The sequence below is a fragment of the Kogia breviceps genome, chromosome 1, assembly GCF_026419965.1.
Source record: "Kogia breviceps isolate mKogBre1 chromosome 1, mKogBre1 haplotype 1, whole genome shotgun sequence".
NCBI lineage: Eukaryota > Metazoa > Chordata > Mammalia > Artiodactyla > Physeteridae > Kogia > Kogia breviceps.
Window position 1 is genome coordinate 100,367,434 of NC_081310.1, and position 20,177 is coordinate 100,387,610.

Consider the following 20,177-nt stretch of genomic DNA (forward strand, 5'->3'; position numbering starts at 1 on the left):
TTACTTTGTAACAATTGAGAAAATTGTTTAGATTTCCCTCCAATAAATCTAGATTTATGCTGTTTGTATTCTGATATTCTCACCAGTGTATCAGTAGATGGTACTAATGTTCTCATTCAAAAAGTCTTTCTATAAGACCTTCCTTGAGATGAACAGAACTATATTCTAAATAAGCATTCCTTAAAGTACCTGTGGATTTGTATAGAGGTAGAAATTATTGTTAAGCATTTCATTATCCCCAAATCCCATTTTTACTATTATTTGGTTTCACTGTGGTTCTGAGTTGGATATATAACTGGATTATGTTTAAAGAAATGTTTTACTGCTAACTTTGTAACTGTCTAAATTATTCCTGATGCTTTTTTTCTCTTCTTATTAAAAGCTTACTATTTCAAACCATAATGTTGTCATTTATTTAATTAAAAAAATCTGAATTTGTTAAGGAGAAACTTTATTTTAATGGATTATTGTAAGGGGGAGGATTTATTATTGCAGTAAGAGAAAGGGAATATTGCAACAGGGAGACTGGCCATAGATCTGTAAGCCTCTCCTTTACTTTTAAATGATATCAGTAGTTAGAAAAAGTCTCGTTTTAGTATAACTTCTAGAAAAGTGAATTAGCTGTGATTTTGTTGCTCGTCTTGTCTTTGGTGATGATTTGGACCAATTTGCCTCTAGGCTAAACAGCAGTTGAATCTACGTACACATATGGCTGACGAAAATAAGAATGAATATGCTGCACAATTACAGAACTTCAATGGAGAACAGCACAAACATTTCTACGTAGTGATTCCTCAGATTTACAAGGTAAAATTTAGAGATGTGAAATTAACCTAATTTTAGATATGGAAGAGTTAGTCTTTAAATGTAAAGCTGTAAAATTTCAGGCATCAATCAGAATGTTTCTAGACTCACTAGTCATCAAGATCGGTGATAAGAAATTTATGATTATAGATGTGAAAAGTAGATTTTTTCTGACTTTGAAATCACAGATTTTTCTACAGATTTATTAGTAGTATATTAAACAGTTCACTAAAACAATGACATTTTCTAGATAAATTTTAATACTACATTATTAAGTATTATGAGATGGGAGAATTCATTGGAATTGTGTATTGTAGTCTGCTCACTTAGAATTTGGATATAGCTTTTTGATACGATAACAGAATTATTGGCATTAGTCCAGATGGCAGAATAAATTTTAAGAAATGCATTTGCTAGCCTGGTTCTTGCCTGCTTATCTTCCTAGCTGCCAGATCATAAATGTAATTCAGGCTTATAAAGCCCATCCATCATCATTTGATGATACTAATTGCCAAACGGCCCTCAGGTAAAGACCCCGGAGGTTAAATTATATTACTGCCTATTCTAGAAATAAGAGAAATTAGAGAAAAGAGATTTAGTGAGACAGTATTGAAAACAGTAGTACCTGGGAGAGCAGAGCTTTTGTGAAAAGAGTGTCAGTCCAAATACACCTTTTTTTTCTTGGAGGCAAGTTAGTAGAAGTACAAAGGAAGCATAGTGAGAGGTGGTGGACTAGAGAGGGTATCAGATTTCAGTCATTTAATCCAGAGCATCTAGTTAGCTTGTCCTCACTCTGTGGTGCTTTTCTAAATTTACCAGCTATGCCTTCATATTCTGGGGAGACCTTAACTTAGAGATCCACTGCTTTTCTGTGTTTTGGGGCTTGATCCTTTTGTTTGTACTTTGCTATGGAGCAGCCTTGCCACTTTGTGATGCTGGGCGCAGTTCTTCTGTGAAAATGCAGGTCTCAAAAAATAAATTCCCAGGCTTTGGGAAGTAAAGAGGAAAAAAGTAGTATCAAAGCTTTGGGAGCTAGGGGACTTGAGCAGTGTAGTTGCTTCCTATGAGAAAGAAAGGTCATTGTTGACAAATAAGTGTCAAAAATGCCTTTAAGTTATTTGGCATAATTGTGTCCTGGCATAATTCTTAGTGGCATGTGCCAATGAATTTTTGAATTGTAGGGATTCCATACATGTATCACTTTGACCTTGTGGCTTCTTGTTTATCCTCTTGTGTCTCCAGCCTTTCGATAGTCACTTTGAGCTGTAGAATGTGGTAGGTTTGGGTACCCATTGGTATACAGTCAACTGTGGATTCTTGGTCCAGTCAGATCTTACCAAAATGTTCTGAACTAACTTAAGGGTTTAGAATGCTCACACTTGTATATGTTTTATGCCAGTTGCTTAAAAAGGAAAAAAAATGTGTCAAAATTCTGTGTTAAAGTGAAACTTTTCCTAGAAGCATAAACAACAATAACTGCTCTGACTGAAGAATGAAAGGTGGAGGTTGTATGAGGCAGAGATCTGGTAGGCTGTAGTGGGTCCCTTAGAAGGCTAGAAAACTGTTGTCACCTGGTTTTAGGATATACTAAAAGCCTTTTTTTTTTTTTTGCTACTTCACAGAGCTCAAGTTTTAAGTACTTTAAGTCTGTAGCACTTGTTAAAAGGTATTTACAACAGTGTAACTGTTAGGGTAGAATCTTTGTGGGGGTTTTTTTTGGAAGGGGGCTGCTTCAGAATGAAAAGAAAATTCAGTTTTCCTTTTTTTTTAAATTCCTAATTATTAGCAACTACAAGAAATGGATGAACGAAGGACTATTAAACTCAGTGAGTGTTACAGAGGATTTGCAGACTCAGAACGCAAAGTTATTCCTATCATTTCAAAGTGTTTGGAAGGAATGATTCTTGCAGCAAAATCAGTTGACGAAAGAAGAGTAAGTGTTTTATAATTAATTTGAATAATATATTTGGTTTAAGTTAGTGAAATGAATTGGGAAAGGGGGGAAGTACTTGATGGTTAGCTGATTTTAAATTATATTCTGTAGAAGTAACTTATTGCCAGACTCCTTTGGGCTGTAAGGATCATTCTAAACACTAAAATTCTAATTGTTTAAAAGGAAAGAGTTCTAATGCTTCTCTTTCCTTTCCCCACTAATTTTTCAGTTCTACTCCAAGAGTATAACTAACCTATGAACTGTATGTTACAAACTATATGATACTGTTAGTCTAGTGAAAGTTTAAAGAAGGAAATAGTCAGATCTAGAGTTGCTTGTAACCACAGGAGTTGGCGCTTGAGCTGCATTTTGAAGCCTGAGTAGTGTATGGAATGATGGCTCATGACAAGAGGAGGAGGGCATTATGAGTAGAAGGTACTGCCTTCAAGAAGCCCTGCTCCTCTTGAAGAAATAAATCTAATTACATTATATTTTGATTAAGGTCTAGAAAATGTCTTGTACCTGGTCATTTTTCAGTAAATGTTGATTTAGTGACGGAGAAGCTAAGGTTAAAAGAAAATGAGGATATGAGGGAAAAGGAAGAGAAGAGAACCAGTGTTTGGGGAGTGCCAAATATGTACTACGTATTTTAGTCTTCATAGCAAGTTGGTTTTATGTGAGTGAAGGTCTTTCCTGTAACAAATTCTGACTTAAATTTAAAAAAGGAAAGAAGATTTTGGGGTTCTTTGTGAATTCAAACATACATTTATATTTTGGTGTAGCTGCATACAAGGTTACAAATATAGGTAGGTCCTCCTCCTCTCTCCCTCTTCTTACCCTTTAGCAGATGATTGGTGGGGGTGGCATTAGTGACAAAAAAAAAAAAAGTAAAGTATGACCTAAGGATGACTTTTGACTAAATGATAGGCAAAATGTACTACCAGCAGAAATGGGGTATAAAAGAGGAGAGGTGGTTAGGGTAGGGGTGGGGGAGGAGTTTGTAGAGATAAAGTATTCTGTTTGCAAATAATGAGTTTAAGGTGTCAATAGAACATTCAGATAGAGGTATGTATGTCCATAATCAATATATAATACTTATGTGAGTTTTAAAGTTTTGGGTAAATGGTGCTAAACTTTATTGCAGAGTTACTTTTTGCACTCAGTATTGTTTGTGAGATCTTTTTTCATTGCTCTGTTAACATTCCCTCGTATGTCTTTAATATATTTTATTTATCCTTTCCCCTGTTGTGTGAATGAAAGCCTTTCTACTTGTCTCTTACCCTCTTTTACAATTAGATGCCCTTTCCTCTGTTCCATAGGTCACCTTCTTTGGAGACATCCTGTAAAACAGAAAACCCTTTTCCTTTAAAACTTAGGATTTCTACTTGAGAATAACCATGGAGTGAAAACATCCGTGAATATTACAAATTAATAAAGTAGTAATTTGTTTGTAAATTATTTTTCTATAGGAATTAAAATATTTATGGTTTATTACATATTCACAGGAAGAAATTCATTTTAAACCTTTAATAAGTATTGTAGAATTTTTTCTTTAAATTTTTTTTGTTGTTTTCTAACACAGATTAAGGGATTTGAAAGCTAATATGGTATCATAAGCAAATGAAATGGTTTAAAAAAAACATATTTCTTGTGTATAGGACTCTCAGATGGTAGTAGACTCCTTTAAGTCCGGATTTGAACCTCCAGGAGACTTTCCATTTGAAGATTACAGTCAGCATATTTATAGAACCATTTCTGATGGGACTATCAGTGCATCCAAACAGGAAAGTGGGAAGGTGGATGCCAAAACCACAGTAGGAAAGGCCAAGGGCAAGTTGTGGCTCTTTGGAAAGAAGCCAAAGGTAAAAGTCATAAAATTCCTCTATGCTAATAATTTTGTTTTAGTTTGTCATTTAAAATGATGTAGGTATTGAATGGATAATGGTTTACTATTCATAGAGAATAAATATTTTGATTTGAATGATTCAATTAACTTTTCACTTAGTAGAAACATAGAATTTTGTACCTTAATAGTAAAAATTATTTCTGGATTTAACATTTGACTGCCATATAAAAATGAGTAAAAATATTAAATAAGTTGTTAACATCTCTTAAATTATATGTTTTTGAAATTTCATTTGTATGTAGTTTCAGTTCAAATTTTTCAGAATCATTATGATCTGGCTCTAAGATCACAAAAATTGCAGTTCTCAGTTGGAATGAATAATTGACCACAGCAATAATAAAATGTCAGATTAGGTCTTATAGATAATACTAATAAGGTTATTTTTATCATCCATGTGAATATTTAATGGGAAGGGCTCAATGCGTGTGTTTTTTGAAGTTTAAAAAAATCTCTAGTTTACTAAGAGAATCTCTCTTAACCTCCTGTTGAAACCCATCTTTTGATGTGCTGTTTATTTTAGATAGATAAATTTAGCTCAGTAGGTGAGCAAATGGAATAGATGCGTGCTTAATCTTCTTATCAATTTAATGACTGTAAAGTGTCATAATCAGTAGGAGAATAGATATGTACTTTTAATCTGATGTTCTGTATTTATTAAAGTATACATGATTATTTTAATTCATTTTTCTGATCTTGACATACGAATGTAGATAAAATTTAACTCATTATAATATACCTGTAAATATCTTTAAAAGCACAATTACAATTAACTCAAGCTTTATTCATGCTTTTCATAATATTGTCCCATTGAGAAGTTGAGAGGTGAGACTTTTTTTAAAGTCAGATCAGAGTAGCTAGGAGAGCTTAGAAAAACAAGGAATACTGAAATTTTTTTAAAAAAAGAGGTGCAACAGGGATGAAATAGAAACAGTTTTGAGAGGAAAGCCACAACGTAATGAAATTATTTTGCCTATTTATGATAATCAGTTACAATTTTAATTTATTTTAATAGACTGCCTATTTAGATAACTTTAACTGTAGCTGCTGCCTTTATTTCTGACAAGTATTATAGGTTAAGTATAACTAACTAGGTGGTGCTAATATTCTAGAAATCAGAAGAGAATTTTTTTGTCTAGGTCATATTGCTCTCTCTAACCTTATAATTTGTATACTCTATATTTTCAGTCTTTCAGCTTGTAAAAAAGTGATGAAGTGGTGCATTTTTAAAAGTAAATTTGACTTTTTAAAATGACAGTTTTGGCAAAACTATGTTAACTTATAATATTTTTATAGAAAACTTTGAGATATATTTTGTAAAAAGTATGTTGCCAAAAATAGAATTTTCATTTAGGAAAAAAAATATGCACATTTGGCTTATTGATTCCTTTCTTTATTTCCATATTAGCCACAGTCCCCACCCTTAACCCCTACTAGTTTATTCACATCCAGTACTCCTAATGGGTCCCAGTTTCTCACATTCTCCATTGAGCCCGTGCATTATTGTATGAATGAAATAAAAACAGGGAAGCCCAGAATTCCTTCTTTCAGAAGTCTCAAAAGAGGGGTAAGTTTAATAATGGGTTAAAATGCATGATGGCCTATTGTGTGTGTAGTGTGGCTTTTAATACTCTCCACCCTCATTATAAGGCTCTCTCCTATATATATGTAGTTTAAAACACGACAGAATTAAGTATAGCTGCCCTCAAGTTAAAAACAACTCCTCTTTATAACATTTGAAATGCTCACCCATAAAAGAATGGTATTATAAAGAGGGTGCTGGGTACAATCATATTAGCTATTTTTTTTGTTGTTGTTGTTTATGTGAAGTCATATGTCCGCCATTGTCTTGTAATGTATTTACATTTTTAAGACTTTCAGTAATTTGTCACTGGAGTTACTCATGTAATAATTTGTCACTAATGATGACCTCTGCGAATTTCTAAATATTATTTTTGTTGGCAGAAAAATCAAGTTCTATTTTAATTTTAATTGCCCTACTTTCAGAAGCATAAAACACAATTTCCAATAGTTAAATAAAAAATCAAAGATAGGCATGTTAAATATCAAGATTGTATATCAATTAAAATAATATATTAGAAAGTACTTTGTAAGTTGTAAAGCCTATAAAAATACTAGATATTATTGAGTAATGGTTATATGGAATTTGTATTGAGTAATTGTTACAGGAAGTATTTTTTACCAAATATTTCCTTTTTTTCCCCAATAGGCTAGCCTTTGGCATTTACTTAAAACTAAAAGTACTCTGCAAAGGAAAAGTTTTAGAATAGTAAAAAACAAATATTAAATTGTTTCTTAGCAACAACTGTTATATTACTGACAAATTAGTGTTACTTCATTATGTTAGGCTAATTTCTTTTATGATCTGATTTTAAGGCCGTGTTTATAATATTCATAGCTCATAATTTAGATACATTTATGAGATTTGTACGAACATTTGTTTGGACATATAAAAAACATAGGTGTGATAACCCACCGATAAGAACTTAGAGTCTATTAGTGTCATAAGAACTCTAATCATTAACAGCAGTACACTCACTCTTGGACTCACTCTTCCTTGCAATACCTCTCTCTTCCTTCTCTTTTCCTGCTTCTCCTCCCTTCCTCTCTCCCTTTGTTCCTTCTCTCCCTTTCATTTCTTTCTTCTTTTTCCTTCTCTGTCTAGCCTGTGTGTTTCTCACTGTTTGTAGCCCTTTCTCTCTTCAAATTGCTTTAGTTGAGTTTCTCTTCTGGCCACATGTGGATAAGATATGTTAATTTAGGGCAAGATTACATTATTATTTACATTTACATTGAAACAGTATGACAAACAATCGGTATCAGTAATGCAGCAGAAATATCCTATTATGTTCTTTTTGGGACTTCCTTTTTTCCTATAATGACATGAACTTCTTTGCGTCTACCTTTTCTAATTCTGTATGTGAATGATATTATAGGTTAATTTCATGACATTTTGAAAAGTCCCTGTGAATGAGTCTGTATTATACCTGCCTTTTCAAAGCTCTTATCACTTGTTTAAAAGACTTTAAGAAATCATACTTGGGATTTCTATTGCTTGAACTATGAGAGTAGAATTAATTCCCATCTTTCTTCTCTTTGATGACTTAGACTTCATTAAATATTATGCTTTTGCATAAATCATGAGAAATTACAAATAGTAATTTCTAGTAGCCATATTTTTGTAAACACGTATGTGTCCTACATATTGAGTCTAACAGGCCCAGTTACAGTACCCTCCGCAGTATAGTCATAGGGATATGAAGTAAATATAATTCTTTGAAAAAAGTTTAGGCAGTTAGAACTGTGAGCCCTGGAGAGAGAAGCTTAAATATGTGCCATTTTCATTGTTATTGAATAAATCTATCAGTAGAATTTTATAACCGTAGAACTTAAAAGTATCTGCGGGGTTATTATTTCTTGTATTTCCACATATTTCTTTAATTTAAAATATTAGTACATTTGGCAGGGGGGTGGGGGCTAGTTCCAGAAGGCCAAAATGGTCCCACTTTTTTTTTTTTTTTTTTTTTTTTTTGGTGGTACGCGGGCCTCTCACTGTTGTGGCCTCTCCGGTTGCGGAGCACAGGCTCCGGACGCGCAGGCTCAGCGGCCATGGCTCACGGGCCCAGCCGCTCCATGGCATGTGGGATCTTCCCACACCAGGGCACGAACCCGTGTTCCCTGCATCGGCAGGCGGACCCTCAATCACTGCGCCACCAGGGAAGCCCCTATCCCACTTTTATTATTAGTTATCACGCCAAAGAAAAAAGCAGTATGCAAGATGGAAAATGTGACAGACAGACCAACTAGAGAATAGAGTTGGAGGATAATGCAGGAAGTAAAGTTTATTACCTTGGCATTGAGAAGTTTCTTTCTATTTTGATTGGTATTTGGTAGTTTACTAGGTACTATTTCGAAATTATGTTTTCTTCCACTTAAGAATTTTCTCAATATAGAAGAAGAAGATAAGCTTTAAGAAGCCAGTTTATGTGTTTTTACATGGATTTCCATGTAAGTTCATTAAACTTACAAAGTCGTAAGGTTTCGTAAAGCTGATGAGTTGTACCATTCAAAGCAGAAACTCTTGTTTTGAGCTATATTTGTTACATCATTTTTCCTAAGTACCTGCTTTTGGCTTTTCTAAAAATTTATAATTTCTTTTTCTTTCATTCTTAAGGAAATCTATTATATACAGTTTGCAGTATCTTTAAGGATATGAGAAATGTTATATTGGACCAGTGTTTTTGAATATGATGGTGGTACTGGTAGACTTTCTCTGAGGGACGAGGGTTTATAATTTCCTTCTGTGACATCAGGATCTAACCTTAAATAGATATTTGGTGCACACCCAAACTTAACTACTTAATATAAAAAAGAATAATTTTTACTCTATAACTATTTCATTGGAGCTTACTGGGTACTCTTTTTTTTAGAAGTATATTTATCTAGCAGTATCAAGTTCATGTTTTCTTTTAAAATTATTCATGATCTTATAGACTTCTAGAGTCATTTTTTTAAGCTTTTATTTATCCAGAATACAGTTCTCAGGATTTTCCTATCTTTAAATTAAATATACATAATAATTTGAATTGCCTGACTGATTTCCTTTTTAGGTGCCTTATGTAGTTATTAAGATATAGTGGGTATGTGAAATTTTCTAGTTATAGGGATATGAAAATTGCATATGAGAGTATAGTATTTCTCTATTGAACGTGAATTGCTTAAAAAAAAGAAAATATATTTCTAATATTTTACAAAGAACTTGAGTTTTAATATCCTCAAATCTAAGGTTAATGAACTGTGAATTTATTTTCTAATCGATAGTAAAACTAGGTTAGCTAAAAACTGAAGCATTTGATATTTCAGTTATAATTATATTATTGTTTTCTCTAAAACTATTAATATAGAAACTGAAAAAATAATTTGTATCACTTAGAAATTTAGCTGGTGGATATTACCATAAAAGATAAATTGAAATGCTTTACCTATTTTGTTTCTTATCATCTATATGATTTTGTTTTAATAATATTTATAGAAGACCATAAATATCTTTTTAAAATTTAAACCTTCTAATCTTCTTACCAGGAATTTTGTCATAGCAAGATAATTTGTGGTTTTTGTACCCTGAAACTACTGACAGTCTAAAGAATGTTAAGTGTAATTTGGAAAGATAATGGATAGCGTATGTCATCTTTTCTTATCATTGTAACCATTAATATATATGGCCAGTTCATCAGAGATAAAGGGTAGATATTTTTGTAAGCTATTTATTAAAATCTATATTTTTTATGTGAAATTCTACTTAAAATCCTCCATATTCTCTAAAACATCATGACTTAGAAAATAGGGACAAGTAAAAATTTTAGAGGCCGCTAAACAAATGAAATGGATATGAAGATGAACTTTTCAAAGCTCTACTGAGTATATGGGTCACAGTGTGTGTGTGAGTGTGTGTGTGCACACGCATGTGCATGTATACACGTGTGTTTAGTGTGGATGACAGACAAATGCAGTGCAAGTTGCAGAATCCTGGTAACTCATAGAACCTGGGTGATATATAAATACGCATATATATATTCACAATATGAGAGGACTCTGTGCTATGTCATTTCACATTTTCAGAAAGAATAAATTTTAACCAGTTTTCTAAAAATTGAAGTTATGTATTTTTAGTGTTGCTTTTTGAGCACATGGATTTCAGAATGAAAACTGAAAAATGGAAGCTGTATCTTCAAAGCAAAATTCAACCCATATGTTTGTGTCCATTAGCAAATATGTATGGGAAACTTGAATCTGGGTGACTAATTATCATTTTGATAATAGTGTGTTTTTTAATGTGTCCGTACATTAAAAATAGCACCTTAAAACTAAAGTATAAATGTTACCCTTACTGACCCATGGTATATTTAAATTCAAAACAGTATTTTGAAATATAATAATTCAGATAATGGTGTTTTGTTTAATGCATTGGGAAAAGTATTCCATTAATATTTCTTTAAAATGGCTAATATTAAATCTTTTATATTCACCTTTTCAAATATTAGTATTTTGAGAGTGAAGAGCTATGTAAGTGAAATCCACTTATGTAAAAATTGTTTTTTATAGAAGAAAATATGTGTGGTTACTGATAGAATGATTACTATTTACTTTTGAGTTTCAGTTGCACTTGGAAAATATCTGCCCATTATCATCAGTGTATATTTTTTTTTGCAAGTAATTTACTTTCCCAAAAGTGTGGTTAAAATTGTTTTTCTGGCATAATTGTTTGGATTGTGAAATGTACATGATTTATTTTAATATTGTTAAAAAAAAAGAATAAGTTATTGCATCTTCTGTATTATGGTTTCATGTGAATAATATACCATTTCTTTCTGTTTTCCATTGAACTATTCAGTGGTCGGTGAAGATGGTAAGCCTTATGTGCTGATCTATATACTGTGCCACCATTAAATAATCACAAAACATTGTTTTGTTTAATTCAAAACAAAGTGGTAACGTACATCCCCACATGTTACCTTGTATGTCTTTTCTTTTTATAATTTAATCCATAGTCCAACACATGCCAGTACCTCTGATGTCATAAAATTTAATAATAATGTGGTTAACTGTAACTCATTAAGTTCTTAAATGTTATTGGGTGGAGTCTTTGTCATGTTACAGAGAATGAAATTATAGTTAAACATCATTTTTAAAGTTACATGGTAAAACAAATGTTTTATTATTTTACAAAAGAAAAATTAAACAAAAATGATTTTTCTTAACACTCTTTAAAAAGATCATATAAGTTTGATTTGTAGTTTATCACAAGTCATTAGATTTTACAAAATGTAAGAAAGAAAGATTTCTTGCTAGTTTCATTAGAGAGTCAGTGCTTTCTTCTTGTCTACTAATGAATGGGAATAAAAGCACAAATAACTTAAATATTGTGTGTGTGTGCACATGTGTGCTTGCGCATATGTGTGATGTTCCTTTATACATACGTTTCAAACAAATTAATGGAACTGCATTGTGAAGACCTAATGTAAAAATTATTGGGTGCTTATGTAGTTTCTCATTTTTTGGAAAACAAATGAGTCTTTTTCAGACTGTTGCAGTTTGGCCTTTTATGAATTCCCATGTAGTAGGAGAGGTTTTTAAATGTCTCAGAGTCTTCTTTACAGCCATAGGAAATAGAGTGAGTTTAGTTCTCATATTCTATAAAGGAATATGTTATAATGTCAAAATGGGATATTAAAAATGCAAGTGCCTAGCTATCTGCTGTTAATAAATTTGAGAACAAGTTTGATTAATGATAAGTGGAAATCTGGAGGATTTACTTGTAGGTAATTGAGTTTATTACAATACTATCAAAAAAACTATTAAAATGTGTTTTTTCATTTCATTTAATTAAAAAATATAAATAGAAAGTTTTACTTTTGGCACAATATAATAGTTTTCAAACTATTATATACCTGTACCCCAAATTAGATTAAATCTGACAACTTACATTGATAATTGACCACTAAATTTAAAGGCATCTTGTAGGAAATTTTGCCATTTGTTTATTTAGGTCAGATTTGGGTGATTGACAGATTTTTATTTCTGGTGACTGGTAGATTAAAAAACAAAAGCCACTTAGAAAAGATGTCCTTTTTTTTCTGACAGGCTTGTTGAATGTCCATAATGTTCAGGCCATTTGCAAAAAATTTTCTTATGAATTAAATGTTACTTTTGATCATGGCTTATCTGAAAAGTGAGTTTTACCTTTTTTAAAAGCAAGGGAAGCACTCTTATAGATGGTGAAATAAAGCTATTTAGATGTGTTATAGGAGTCAGTGGTTCAAGGAGCAAGGATGCATTTGTTGTGGGAGCTCACTTCAGCAACACTTAAAAAATTGAATTGCATATTCTTAAAATCCTCATTTCAAAGAGAAAAATGAAGAATAATAGTTGTCAACAATTTTTGAGTATGTAAAATCTTACATAAATATGGGCTCATGTTAAATGGAATCAATAGTTGCTGACATTGGTCTGGTATAATCTCTAATAAGATAACTATGGTAACAATGACATGATTAACATTTAAGAGGAGAAAGACATCATATGAATCAGAAGTTACATCTTAATACTAGAACTGTTTCTTAAATAATATAGTTTCTTGAATATCAAAACATTAAAAAATTTTCAGACATTAAGCATCCTTCCTAAATAAGGATTTTATCTTTCTTTAAATTATATCTTTATTTCAAGAACAACTGAGGTATGCAATTTGGTTGTACAAAGGATAATTGAAAATAAATTCCTTATTGGAATGTAATTTCTACTTACATTTCACTTGGTGGATAGTTCTACCTTTTATTTTTTAATGATCAGGTATGTTACGGTTCTGATAAATGGTTTAATAAATATAATCATTCAAAGACTGTGTAATATTAAAATATTTTTCATTAGTTATGTTGCCTTTATGAGGTAAGTTGGTTTAACTCAGTTATATAAACTTTTCATACTTTCAGTCTGAACATTTGTAATACCCTGAGTATCACGGCAATAGATTTGATTTGGGAATGTGGTGCAGTATGTTATATAAAAAATACTTTGTATAGGTGAGAAATGTTACGTGTTTCCATTTCATTGTTGTTGCTGTAAGAAGGTTCATCTGTATTTATTTAAACTCTCCCGAGACCTGAATATAATGTTATGCTGGTAATTACCAATTATCTGTATCTGCTGATATTTTTACCTATTCTATTTCATGATTTTTTAAAAAGTGACTGGCATCTGAGCTCTTTCTTCAATATGATTGTTTTAATTAACATACACATACATATGTAGATTTCTTTTTCTTTAAAGGATGTGTTTGGGGCTAATTTGAAATGAAACTTAAAATTGATATGTATTCTTACTTTATAGTGAGTATATTTTGGAAATAAAATTTCATGAAAATATCTTTTATAATGATTTAGATTCTCTTTTCAGGGCCCAGCACTAGAAGATTTCAGTCATCTGCCACCAGAACAGAGACGTAAAAAACTGCAGCAGCGCATCGATGAACTTAACAGAGAACTACAAAAAGAATCAGACCAAAAGTATTTTCCCATTAAGTTCTGTCTGCCATCATTATTCCTTTCAGAGTCTACTTTGAATGATATGTTTAAATGTGATGTATAAAAGGCTTAAAAATTATACATCCTAATTGAAATATCTTTTGAGGGAAAAATACAGTTCTAAACTTGGAAAATTGTGCTCTGTCATATTTTTAAAATGAAATGTTAGAGAGTTTCTTAGGTTGCAGATTACTTATTGGATGCTAATAGTATATATTTATGCCTTCCATAAATTTTCAAAATAGTTTGATGATTATCAAGGGTAGTTTCACCAACACTAACTACCTCTTATATTTTGATAAATTTTAATTTTACTTTAGTATATAAATTGAGCTCAATAGAAATCTGAGGCTATGATTATTTTGTTTGCAGCAAGAATGTTGGAAAACAGTGTTGGATTACTTACAGCTTCAGATTCATTCGTAGCTTTAATTTTTTTTTTTCAATTTTATAGAAAGTTTCTTTTAGTTCAGTTTTGTTTTAATGAATATAGAGATTTATATATGATGAATAAAGGGTTATTACAGTGGATTGGTAACTTACTATCTGCTATTACACTGAAGATAAAATTGGAGCTTAAACTCTGACATGAGTGATTGAAGAGATTCATATTTGAGAATGATCTGAAGATAGGTGATATTAAAATAGTCAATTTGTCTCAATAAAACTGGAAAAAACAAAGCATTAAGAGATCACCCTTAAAAAGGAGAACTGTAGGATGAGATGAAAAGAAATCTCTGTCATTTTATGTAACACATTTAAAGGATAAACAGAAGAGAAGGAACCAGAGAGGGAAATAATGAGACAGAGGTGAAGGGAAGGGAAAAGAAAATGTAACCTCCAGGAAATCAAGAAGGAAAAGAGTATTAAGGAGTGTTAGTAATGTCAGATGTTAGAGCCAAGGAGAGCTAATTGAGGCATAATCTATAGTGATATGATTAGAGAAGTGAAGAGGATGAATGATTTGAATTTAGAGGGAGAGGGGCAAGTTAAAGATGGTATAGATGAGTGGGAGGATGATGATGCTGTGAACTAAGATAAGGAACACCGGTGGAATAATGTGTCTGGATGAGAATATGATGAGTTTGATTTGGGACATGATGAGTTTAACAATATTGAGGAATATTCTTTCAGTCCTTGATTAAATATATATAATCTCATTTAGGAAACAAGAAATGAAATCATTTTTAAAAAATTCTAAATGTTTTAAAAGACTGCCTCCATAAATTACTAACTATATACATGATCAGCTTCGTGCAGATTATCTTTAATCAAGTAATGTTTGATTAAAGTTAAAGAGATGTGACTTTTAAGATTAGGCTGCATGTGAGTCCCCAGAATCAAATGAAACTCTTTTATCTGGGAACATGTGAAGTAAATGTTTAATTTTATGTCTTCCTGCTCATTTTCAGAGAAGCACTCAACAAAATGAAAGATGTATATGAGAAAAATCCACAAATGGGGGACCCAGGGAGTTTGCAGCCTAAATTAGCAGAGACCATGAATAACATTGACCGCCTGCGAATGGAAATCCACAAGAATGAGGTAGATTTGTTATTTAGCAGTTGTCTAAGATAAGTTCATTTTTATAAACTTCATTATGATAGATTGGATTTTGCTAGAATTATCTTCAAATATTTTATTTTAGGGTTTATGATCTAAAAGTAAGGTATCATTATGATCTAAAAGTAAGGTACTATAATCTAAAAGTAAGGTATCATAATTTCTTTTTTTTTTTTTTTTTCTGTCTTTTTCTTTTGGCTGAGTAGGGTCTTCGTTGCTGCTTGAGGGCTTTCTCTAGTTGTGGTGCGTGGGGGCTACTCTTTGTTGCCATGCGCGAGCTTCTCACTGCGGTGGCTTCTCTTTTTGCGGAGCATGGGCTGTAGGCGCAGACTTCAGTAGTTGCAGCATGCAGGCTCAGTAGTTGCAGCATGCGGGCCCAGTAGTTGCAGCATGCGGGCCCTAGAGCACGTAGCCTTCAGTAGTCGCAGCGCGTTGGCTTGGTAGTTGCGATGTGCAGGTTCTAGGGCACATGGGCTTCAGTAGTTGTGGTGCGTGGGCTCAATAGTTGTGGCTCATGGGCTCTAGAGCGCAGGCTCAGTAGTTGTGGTGCACGGGCTTAGTTGCTCTGTGGCATGTGGGCTCTTCCTGGACCAGGAATTGAACCTGTGTCCCCTGCATTGGCAGGCAGCTTCTTAACCACTGCGCCACCAGGGAAGTTCAGGTATCATAATCTTTAGAATTAATCCCTCGTTGAAGTTTTTTTCCTTATTTAAAACTTTATATAAAACTAAACGTACTATTTTTTTAATCAACTGTCAAGTTGATCATTGACCAAATTGAAATAAAGGTTTCCCTTCTCTAAGAATTACATAATTATAAAGACCCAAAGCACATTTTAAATGTAGAATATTTTATGAGCTTTAAAATATATACATTGGGCTTCCTTGGTGATGCATTGGTTAAGAAGCCACCTGCCAATGCGGGGGACACAGGTTTGAGCCCTGGTCCGGGACGATCCCACATGCCTCAGAGCAGCTAAGCCCGTGTGCCACAACTACTGAGCCTGTGCTCTAGATCCTGTGAGCCACAAGTACTGAAGCCCACGTGCCTAGAGCTTGTGGGCTCAGTACGCGACAAGAGAAGCCACCGCAATGAGAAGCCCGCACACTGCAACAAAGAGTAGCCCCCACTTGCTGCAACTAGAGAAAGCCCACTCACAGCAATGAAGACCCAACACAGCCAAAAATAGAAAATAAAACAAAGTAAATAAATTTAAAAATATATATATATATTTATTGAGCTCAGTTTTTTTTCCCTAAGGCTTGGCTGTCTGAAGTTGAAGGCAAAACAGGTGGAAGAGGAGACAGAAGACATAGCAGTGACATAAATCACCTTGTAACACAGGGACGAGAAAGGTTATTTTTTGCATTTTATTTGTATTTCCTCCTTTTCCCCCAAACTTTTCTCACTGTTTTGTCCTAAACTTCATACAATTCTCTTTTTTCCTAATTTAACAAGTTTGGCTATTAATAGCTCAATCTTTGAACCTAAATAATTTTCTGTTTCTTTATAATAGCTACAGGTGAAGTATGAAATTTCATATTGCTGCTCAGTTCTAGTTTGTAATGTGTCTACAAACAGAGTGGTAAGAACTTGGAAAATTCTGGGAGCTGCAGTCTAGAGGCATAGGCTCCCCAGGCCTGGGAAGATAGCCTTTAGGTTTAGATGGAGTTGGGTAGCTTATGCCAAAGAAAAATTTAACTGTCAAATTACTCAAAGTTTTGTGAAGGAAAAAAATTCATATTGTTAAATTGGATCAGAGCTTCCAAAAGGCATTTTACTAAATGTCCATGTTTTCATAGCATTTGTGACATTTTCTCCCTTTGGGTAATGTTTTTTTTCCCCCTCATAATAAAATCCAACAAATTTGGATTCACCTTAGAGAAGAGTTTGAGAGATCTAGTATCAAATATTGGTTTACTACCTAATTACATTGTAATTTGAGCAAATTCATTAAAAAAAATTTTTATTGGATTATAGTTGATTTACAGTGTGTTTCAGGTATACAGCAAAGTGATTCATTTATACATATGCATATATTCATTCTTTATCACAGAATATTGAGTAGAGTCCTCTGTGCTACATAGTGGGTCTTTGTTGGTTATCTGTCTTATATATAGTAGTGTGTGTATGTTAATTCCAAGATCCTGATTTATCCTTCCCCTCCACATTCAGCAGTTCTTTTTTTTTTTTTTTGGTACCCGGGCCTCTCACTGCTGTGGCCTCTCCCGTTGCGGAGCACAGGCTCTGGACGCACAGGCTCCGCGGCCATGGCTCACGGGCCCAGCCGCTCCGCGGCACGTGGGATCCTCCCGGGCCGGGGCACGAACCCGCGCCCCCTGCATCGGCAGGCGGACTCTCAACCACTGCGCCACCAGGGAAAGCCCAGATGGACCCTCTGGAACCAGGACAGAGCAACTCTACCTGAAGCCTGTGAACTGAACATGGGTCTGGGTGGATCCCCTAAGAAATTTTAGGGTTTTCTTGCAAAAAGAGGGGGTGATGAATCCAGGATGATAAAAACCAAATGTCCATGACATTTTTCCATTTTATCTCTGGACCCAGTGATAATGAGACATACTTACTGAATACATGTTATGTGCCTAGAACATTGTAATCTTTTTATTTTTTAATTTCAGGAAATTCAACAAAAGCATTTTGAATTAGAAGCCATACACACACACACACACACACACACATTTCAACATTTAAGAAAATGAAGACTTAATTTGGAACTGTGTCATGGTTATTTGATTCTCTGAACTGATCCTGAGGAGATCAACTTGTAGGTAATATTAAAAGTTCCCATGTACTTGATCAGAGATAATTTTGTTTCATAGCCCTGAGGGAAGCTATACTGATGATACAAACCAAGAAGTCCGTGGGCCACCCCAACAGCATGGTCACCACAGTGAGTTTGATGATGAGTTTGAAGATGACGATCCCTTGCCTGCTATTGGACACTGCAAAGCTATCTACCCTTTTGATGGTATGATTTTCTTAATACACTGTAATTGATAAAATTGGTTCCTTAAAGTCTACATACAGAGTCATGCACTGTAGTGTCCTTACAGCTAAATAAGAAAACTATACGTGCCAGAAAATTATAATCCCAGTTCATTAGTGTGAATATTTTTGTTTTAACTACATTGCAAGTATAAGATTTTTCTTCCGTACATGACATTGAAAGAAAATTACCTATGTTATCAGCATCCTAATAAAGATTATTATTTAGTTATCAACTTTGGTTGATACAGAATTTCCCAACTTTGATGTACTCATCAAAGTTGAAGCCGCTTGAGCATGTAGCTCAACCCAGAGAGTGGAAGGCTGGTAGATATCACTTCAGGCTCTTCCTTGTAACTTGCTAACATTGAGCGGCAGGTACTGGGCAAATGGCATAGCTGAGTGCCACCACCATATGCTGACCCTGTAGGCCATATTTTCAGGTGAGGGAAGGAGGAAACGTGGTAGCTCTGACTGTGCCATCCTTCCCCCTGTGATAGTTGGAGAAGAGGCTGTAAGGGGAGGAAGGCATTGTGGCCCTCTCTTACAGGTTTTTAGTTACCCCTTCCCTCTCTTGGACTTTGAAAAATCGTTTTCTTCATTTCACAGAGGAACAGAGTAACACCCTTACAAAGAAGTTGTTATAAAATGGTATATGAATTTAAGGCCCTTCCCTACCCATCCATTGTTTTGGTTTTTAAATTGAGTAGTTTTTAGTTGCTGCTCATTCTGAGAAAATAGTATTAAATAAAATCTTGCTATAATTTGCTACAGAGAGTAAAGGAAGGATTTAGCGTATGTTAAATATAAATATTCATTTGTGAAAACTGTTACTGCTAAGCAGGTTGGGAATTGTTGAGGGATCGGGAAGAAAGAGAGGCCTGAGGCTGATTAAGTTTTGAAGGAAGTTTGTGCTTTGTGGCTATGATCATTCTGCTTCTACCATCACCAGAGTTTGACCTGTATTTTTCTCTGCTCGCTCCTCAAATTATATTCTTTCCTTCTTTCTTCTAACCCTCTCACTGTCTTGTTACTATTTTGAACTTCATGAGTTTTCTAGATAGCAGTGCCACTCAAATTTGGGGAAGGAGTTGGAGTAGTGAAATAGGAGTTAGTGTACCCTGTCAAATCATACAGTGTTGTTGTAGCTCAGATACTTCATCTGTTACATGGTGCTGCTGTTAATGCCAGCCTCACGGATTATTGTGCATTTCAAATGAGGTAAGTATATGAAACTGTTGGGTAAACTACAAAGCATCATAGAGTGTTGGTAATGAGAGTCAGTGGGCTCATAGTTCTATTACATTGAAATCTAGTAGGGTTCCACGTTGTTTTTTGTTGTATTTGTAACTTTTATTCAAAATTATTGCTATACTTAAATTATGCTTGTGCTGTGAAAACTCTCATTTAGGACATAATGAAGGTACTCTGGCAATGAAAGAAGGTGAAGTTCTATACATTATTGAGGAGGACAAGGGTGATGGATGGACAAGAGCTCGGAGACAGAATGGTGAAGAAGGCTACGTTCCCACATCATACATAGATGTAACTCTAGAGAAAAACAGTAAAGGTGCAGTAACTTACATCTAAACTAACCCGGCAACTTTGTAACATGTATGACATAGGAACGATAGCAAAATGAAAACACAGTCAATGGGTGGGAAAACATAAGAAAGCTGAAAGGGCATCCAAGATTTATTGTTCACTGTGTGAGCTGAGTGCTCGATCTTAGAGATGTGACTATTACAAGAAACTGTTCTCGTGACGCTTTACCATTTGAGTGATGTTGGTGTGAAGCTAATTGATGCCTTTTGCTTTATGTCCTGCTTAAGTCTGTGTGAAGGATTTGTGTTTTTCTGCCTTATAA

General features: G+C 33.7%; 1 protein-coding gene across 7 annotated transcripts in view; it reads left to right on the forward strand.

Moving 5' to 3' along the window:
- The window catches only part of FNBP1L (formin binding protein 1 like), a 122,152-nt gene that overhangs the window by 98,734 nt on the left and 3,241 nt on the right, over positions 1-20,177 (forward strand). For 2 of the 7 annotated variants that reach the window (XM_067040138.1, XM_067040148.1), the window contains 10 exons: positions 679-807; positions 2,591-2,737; positions 4,396-4,599; positions 6,049-6,207; positions 11,053-11,067; positions 13,614-13,723; positions 15,154-15,286; positions 16,565-16,659; positions 18,145-18,293; positions 19,722-19,984. In XM_067040138.1, the coding sequence (XP_066896239.1) occupies positions 679-807; positions 2,591-2,737; positions 4,396-4,599; positions 6,049-6,207; positions 11,053-11,067; positions 13,614-13,723; positions 15,154-15,286; positions 16,565-16,659; positions 18,145-18,293; positions 19,722-19,900 (1,320 nt within the window). In that variant the 3' untranslated portion in view covers positions 19,901-19,984. Of the gene's footprint in view, positions 1-678; positions 808-2,590; positions 2,738-4,395; positions 4,600-6,048; positions 6,208-11,052; positions 11,068-13,613; positions 13,724-15,153; positions 15,287-16,564; positions 16,660-18,144; positions 18,294-19,721; positions 19,985-20,177 lie in introns of those variants that run through there. The other 5 variants (XM_067040143.1, XM_067040145.1, XM_067040140.1 and 2 more) reach the window with 4 other exon arrangements.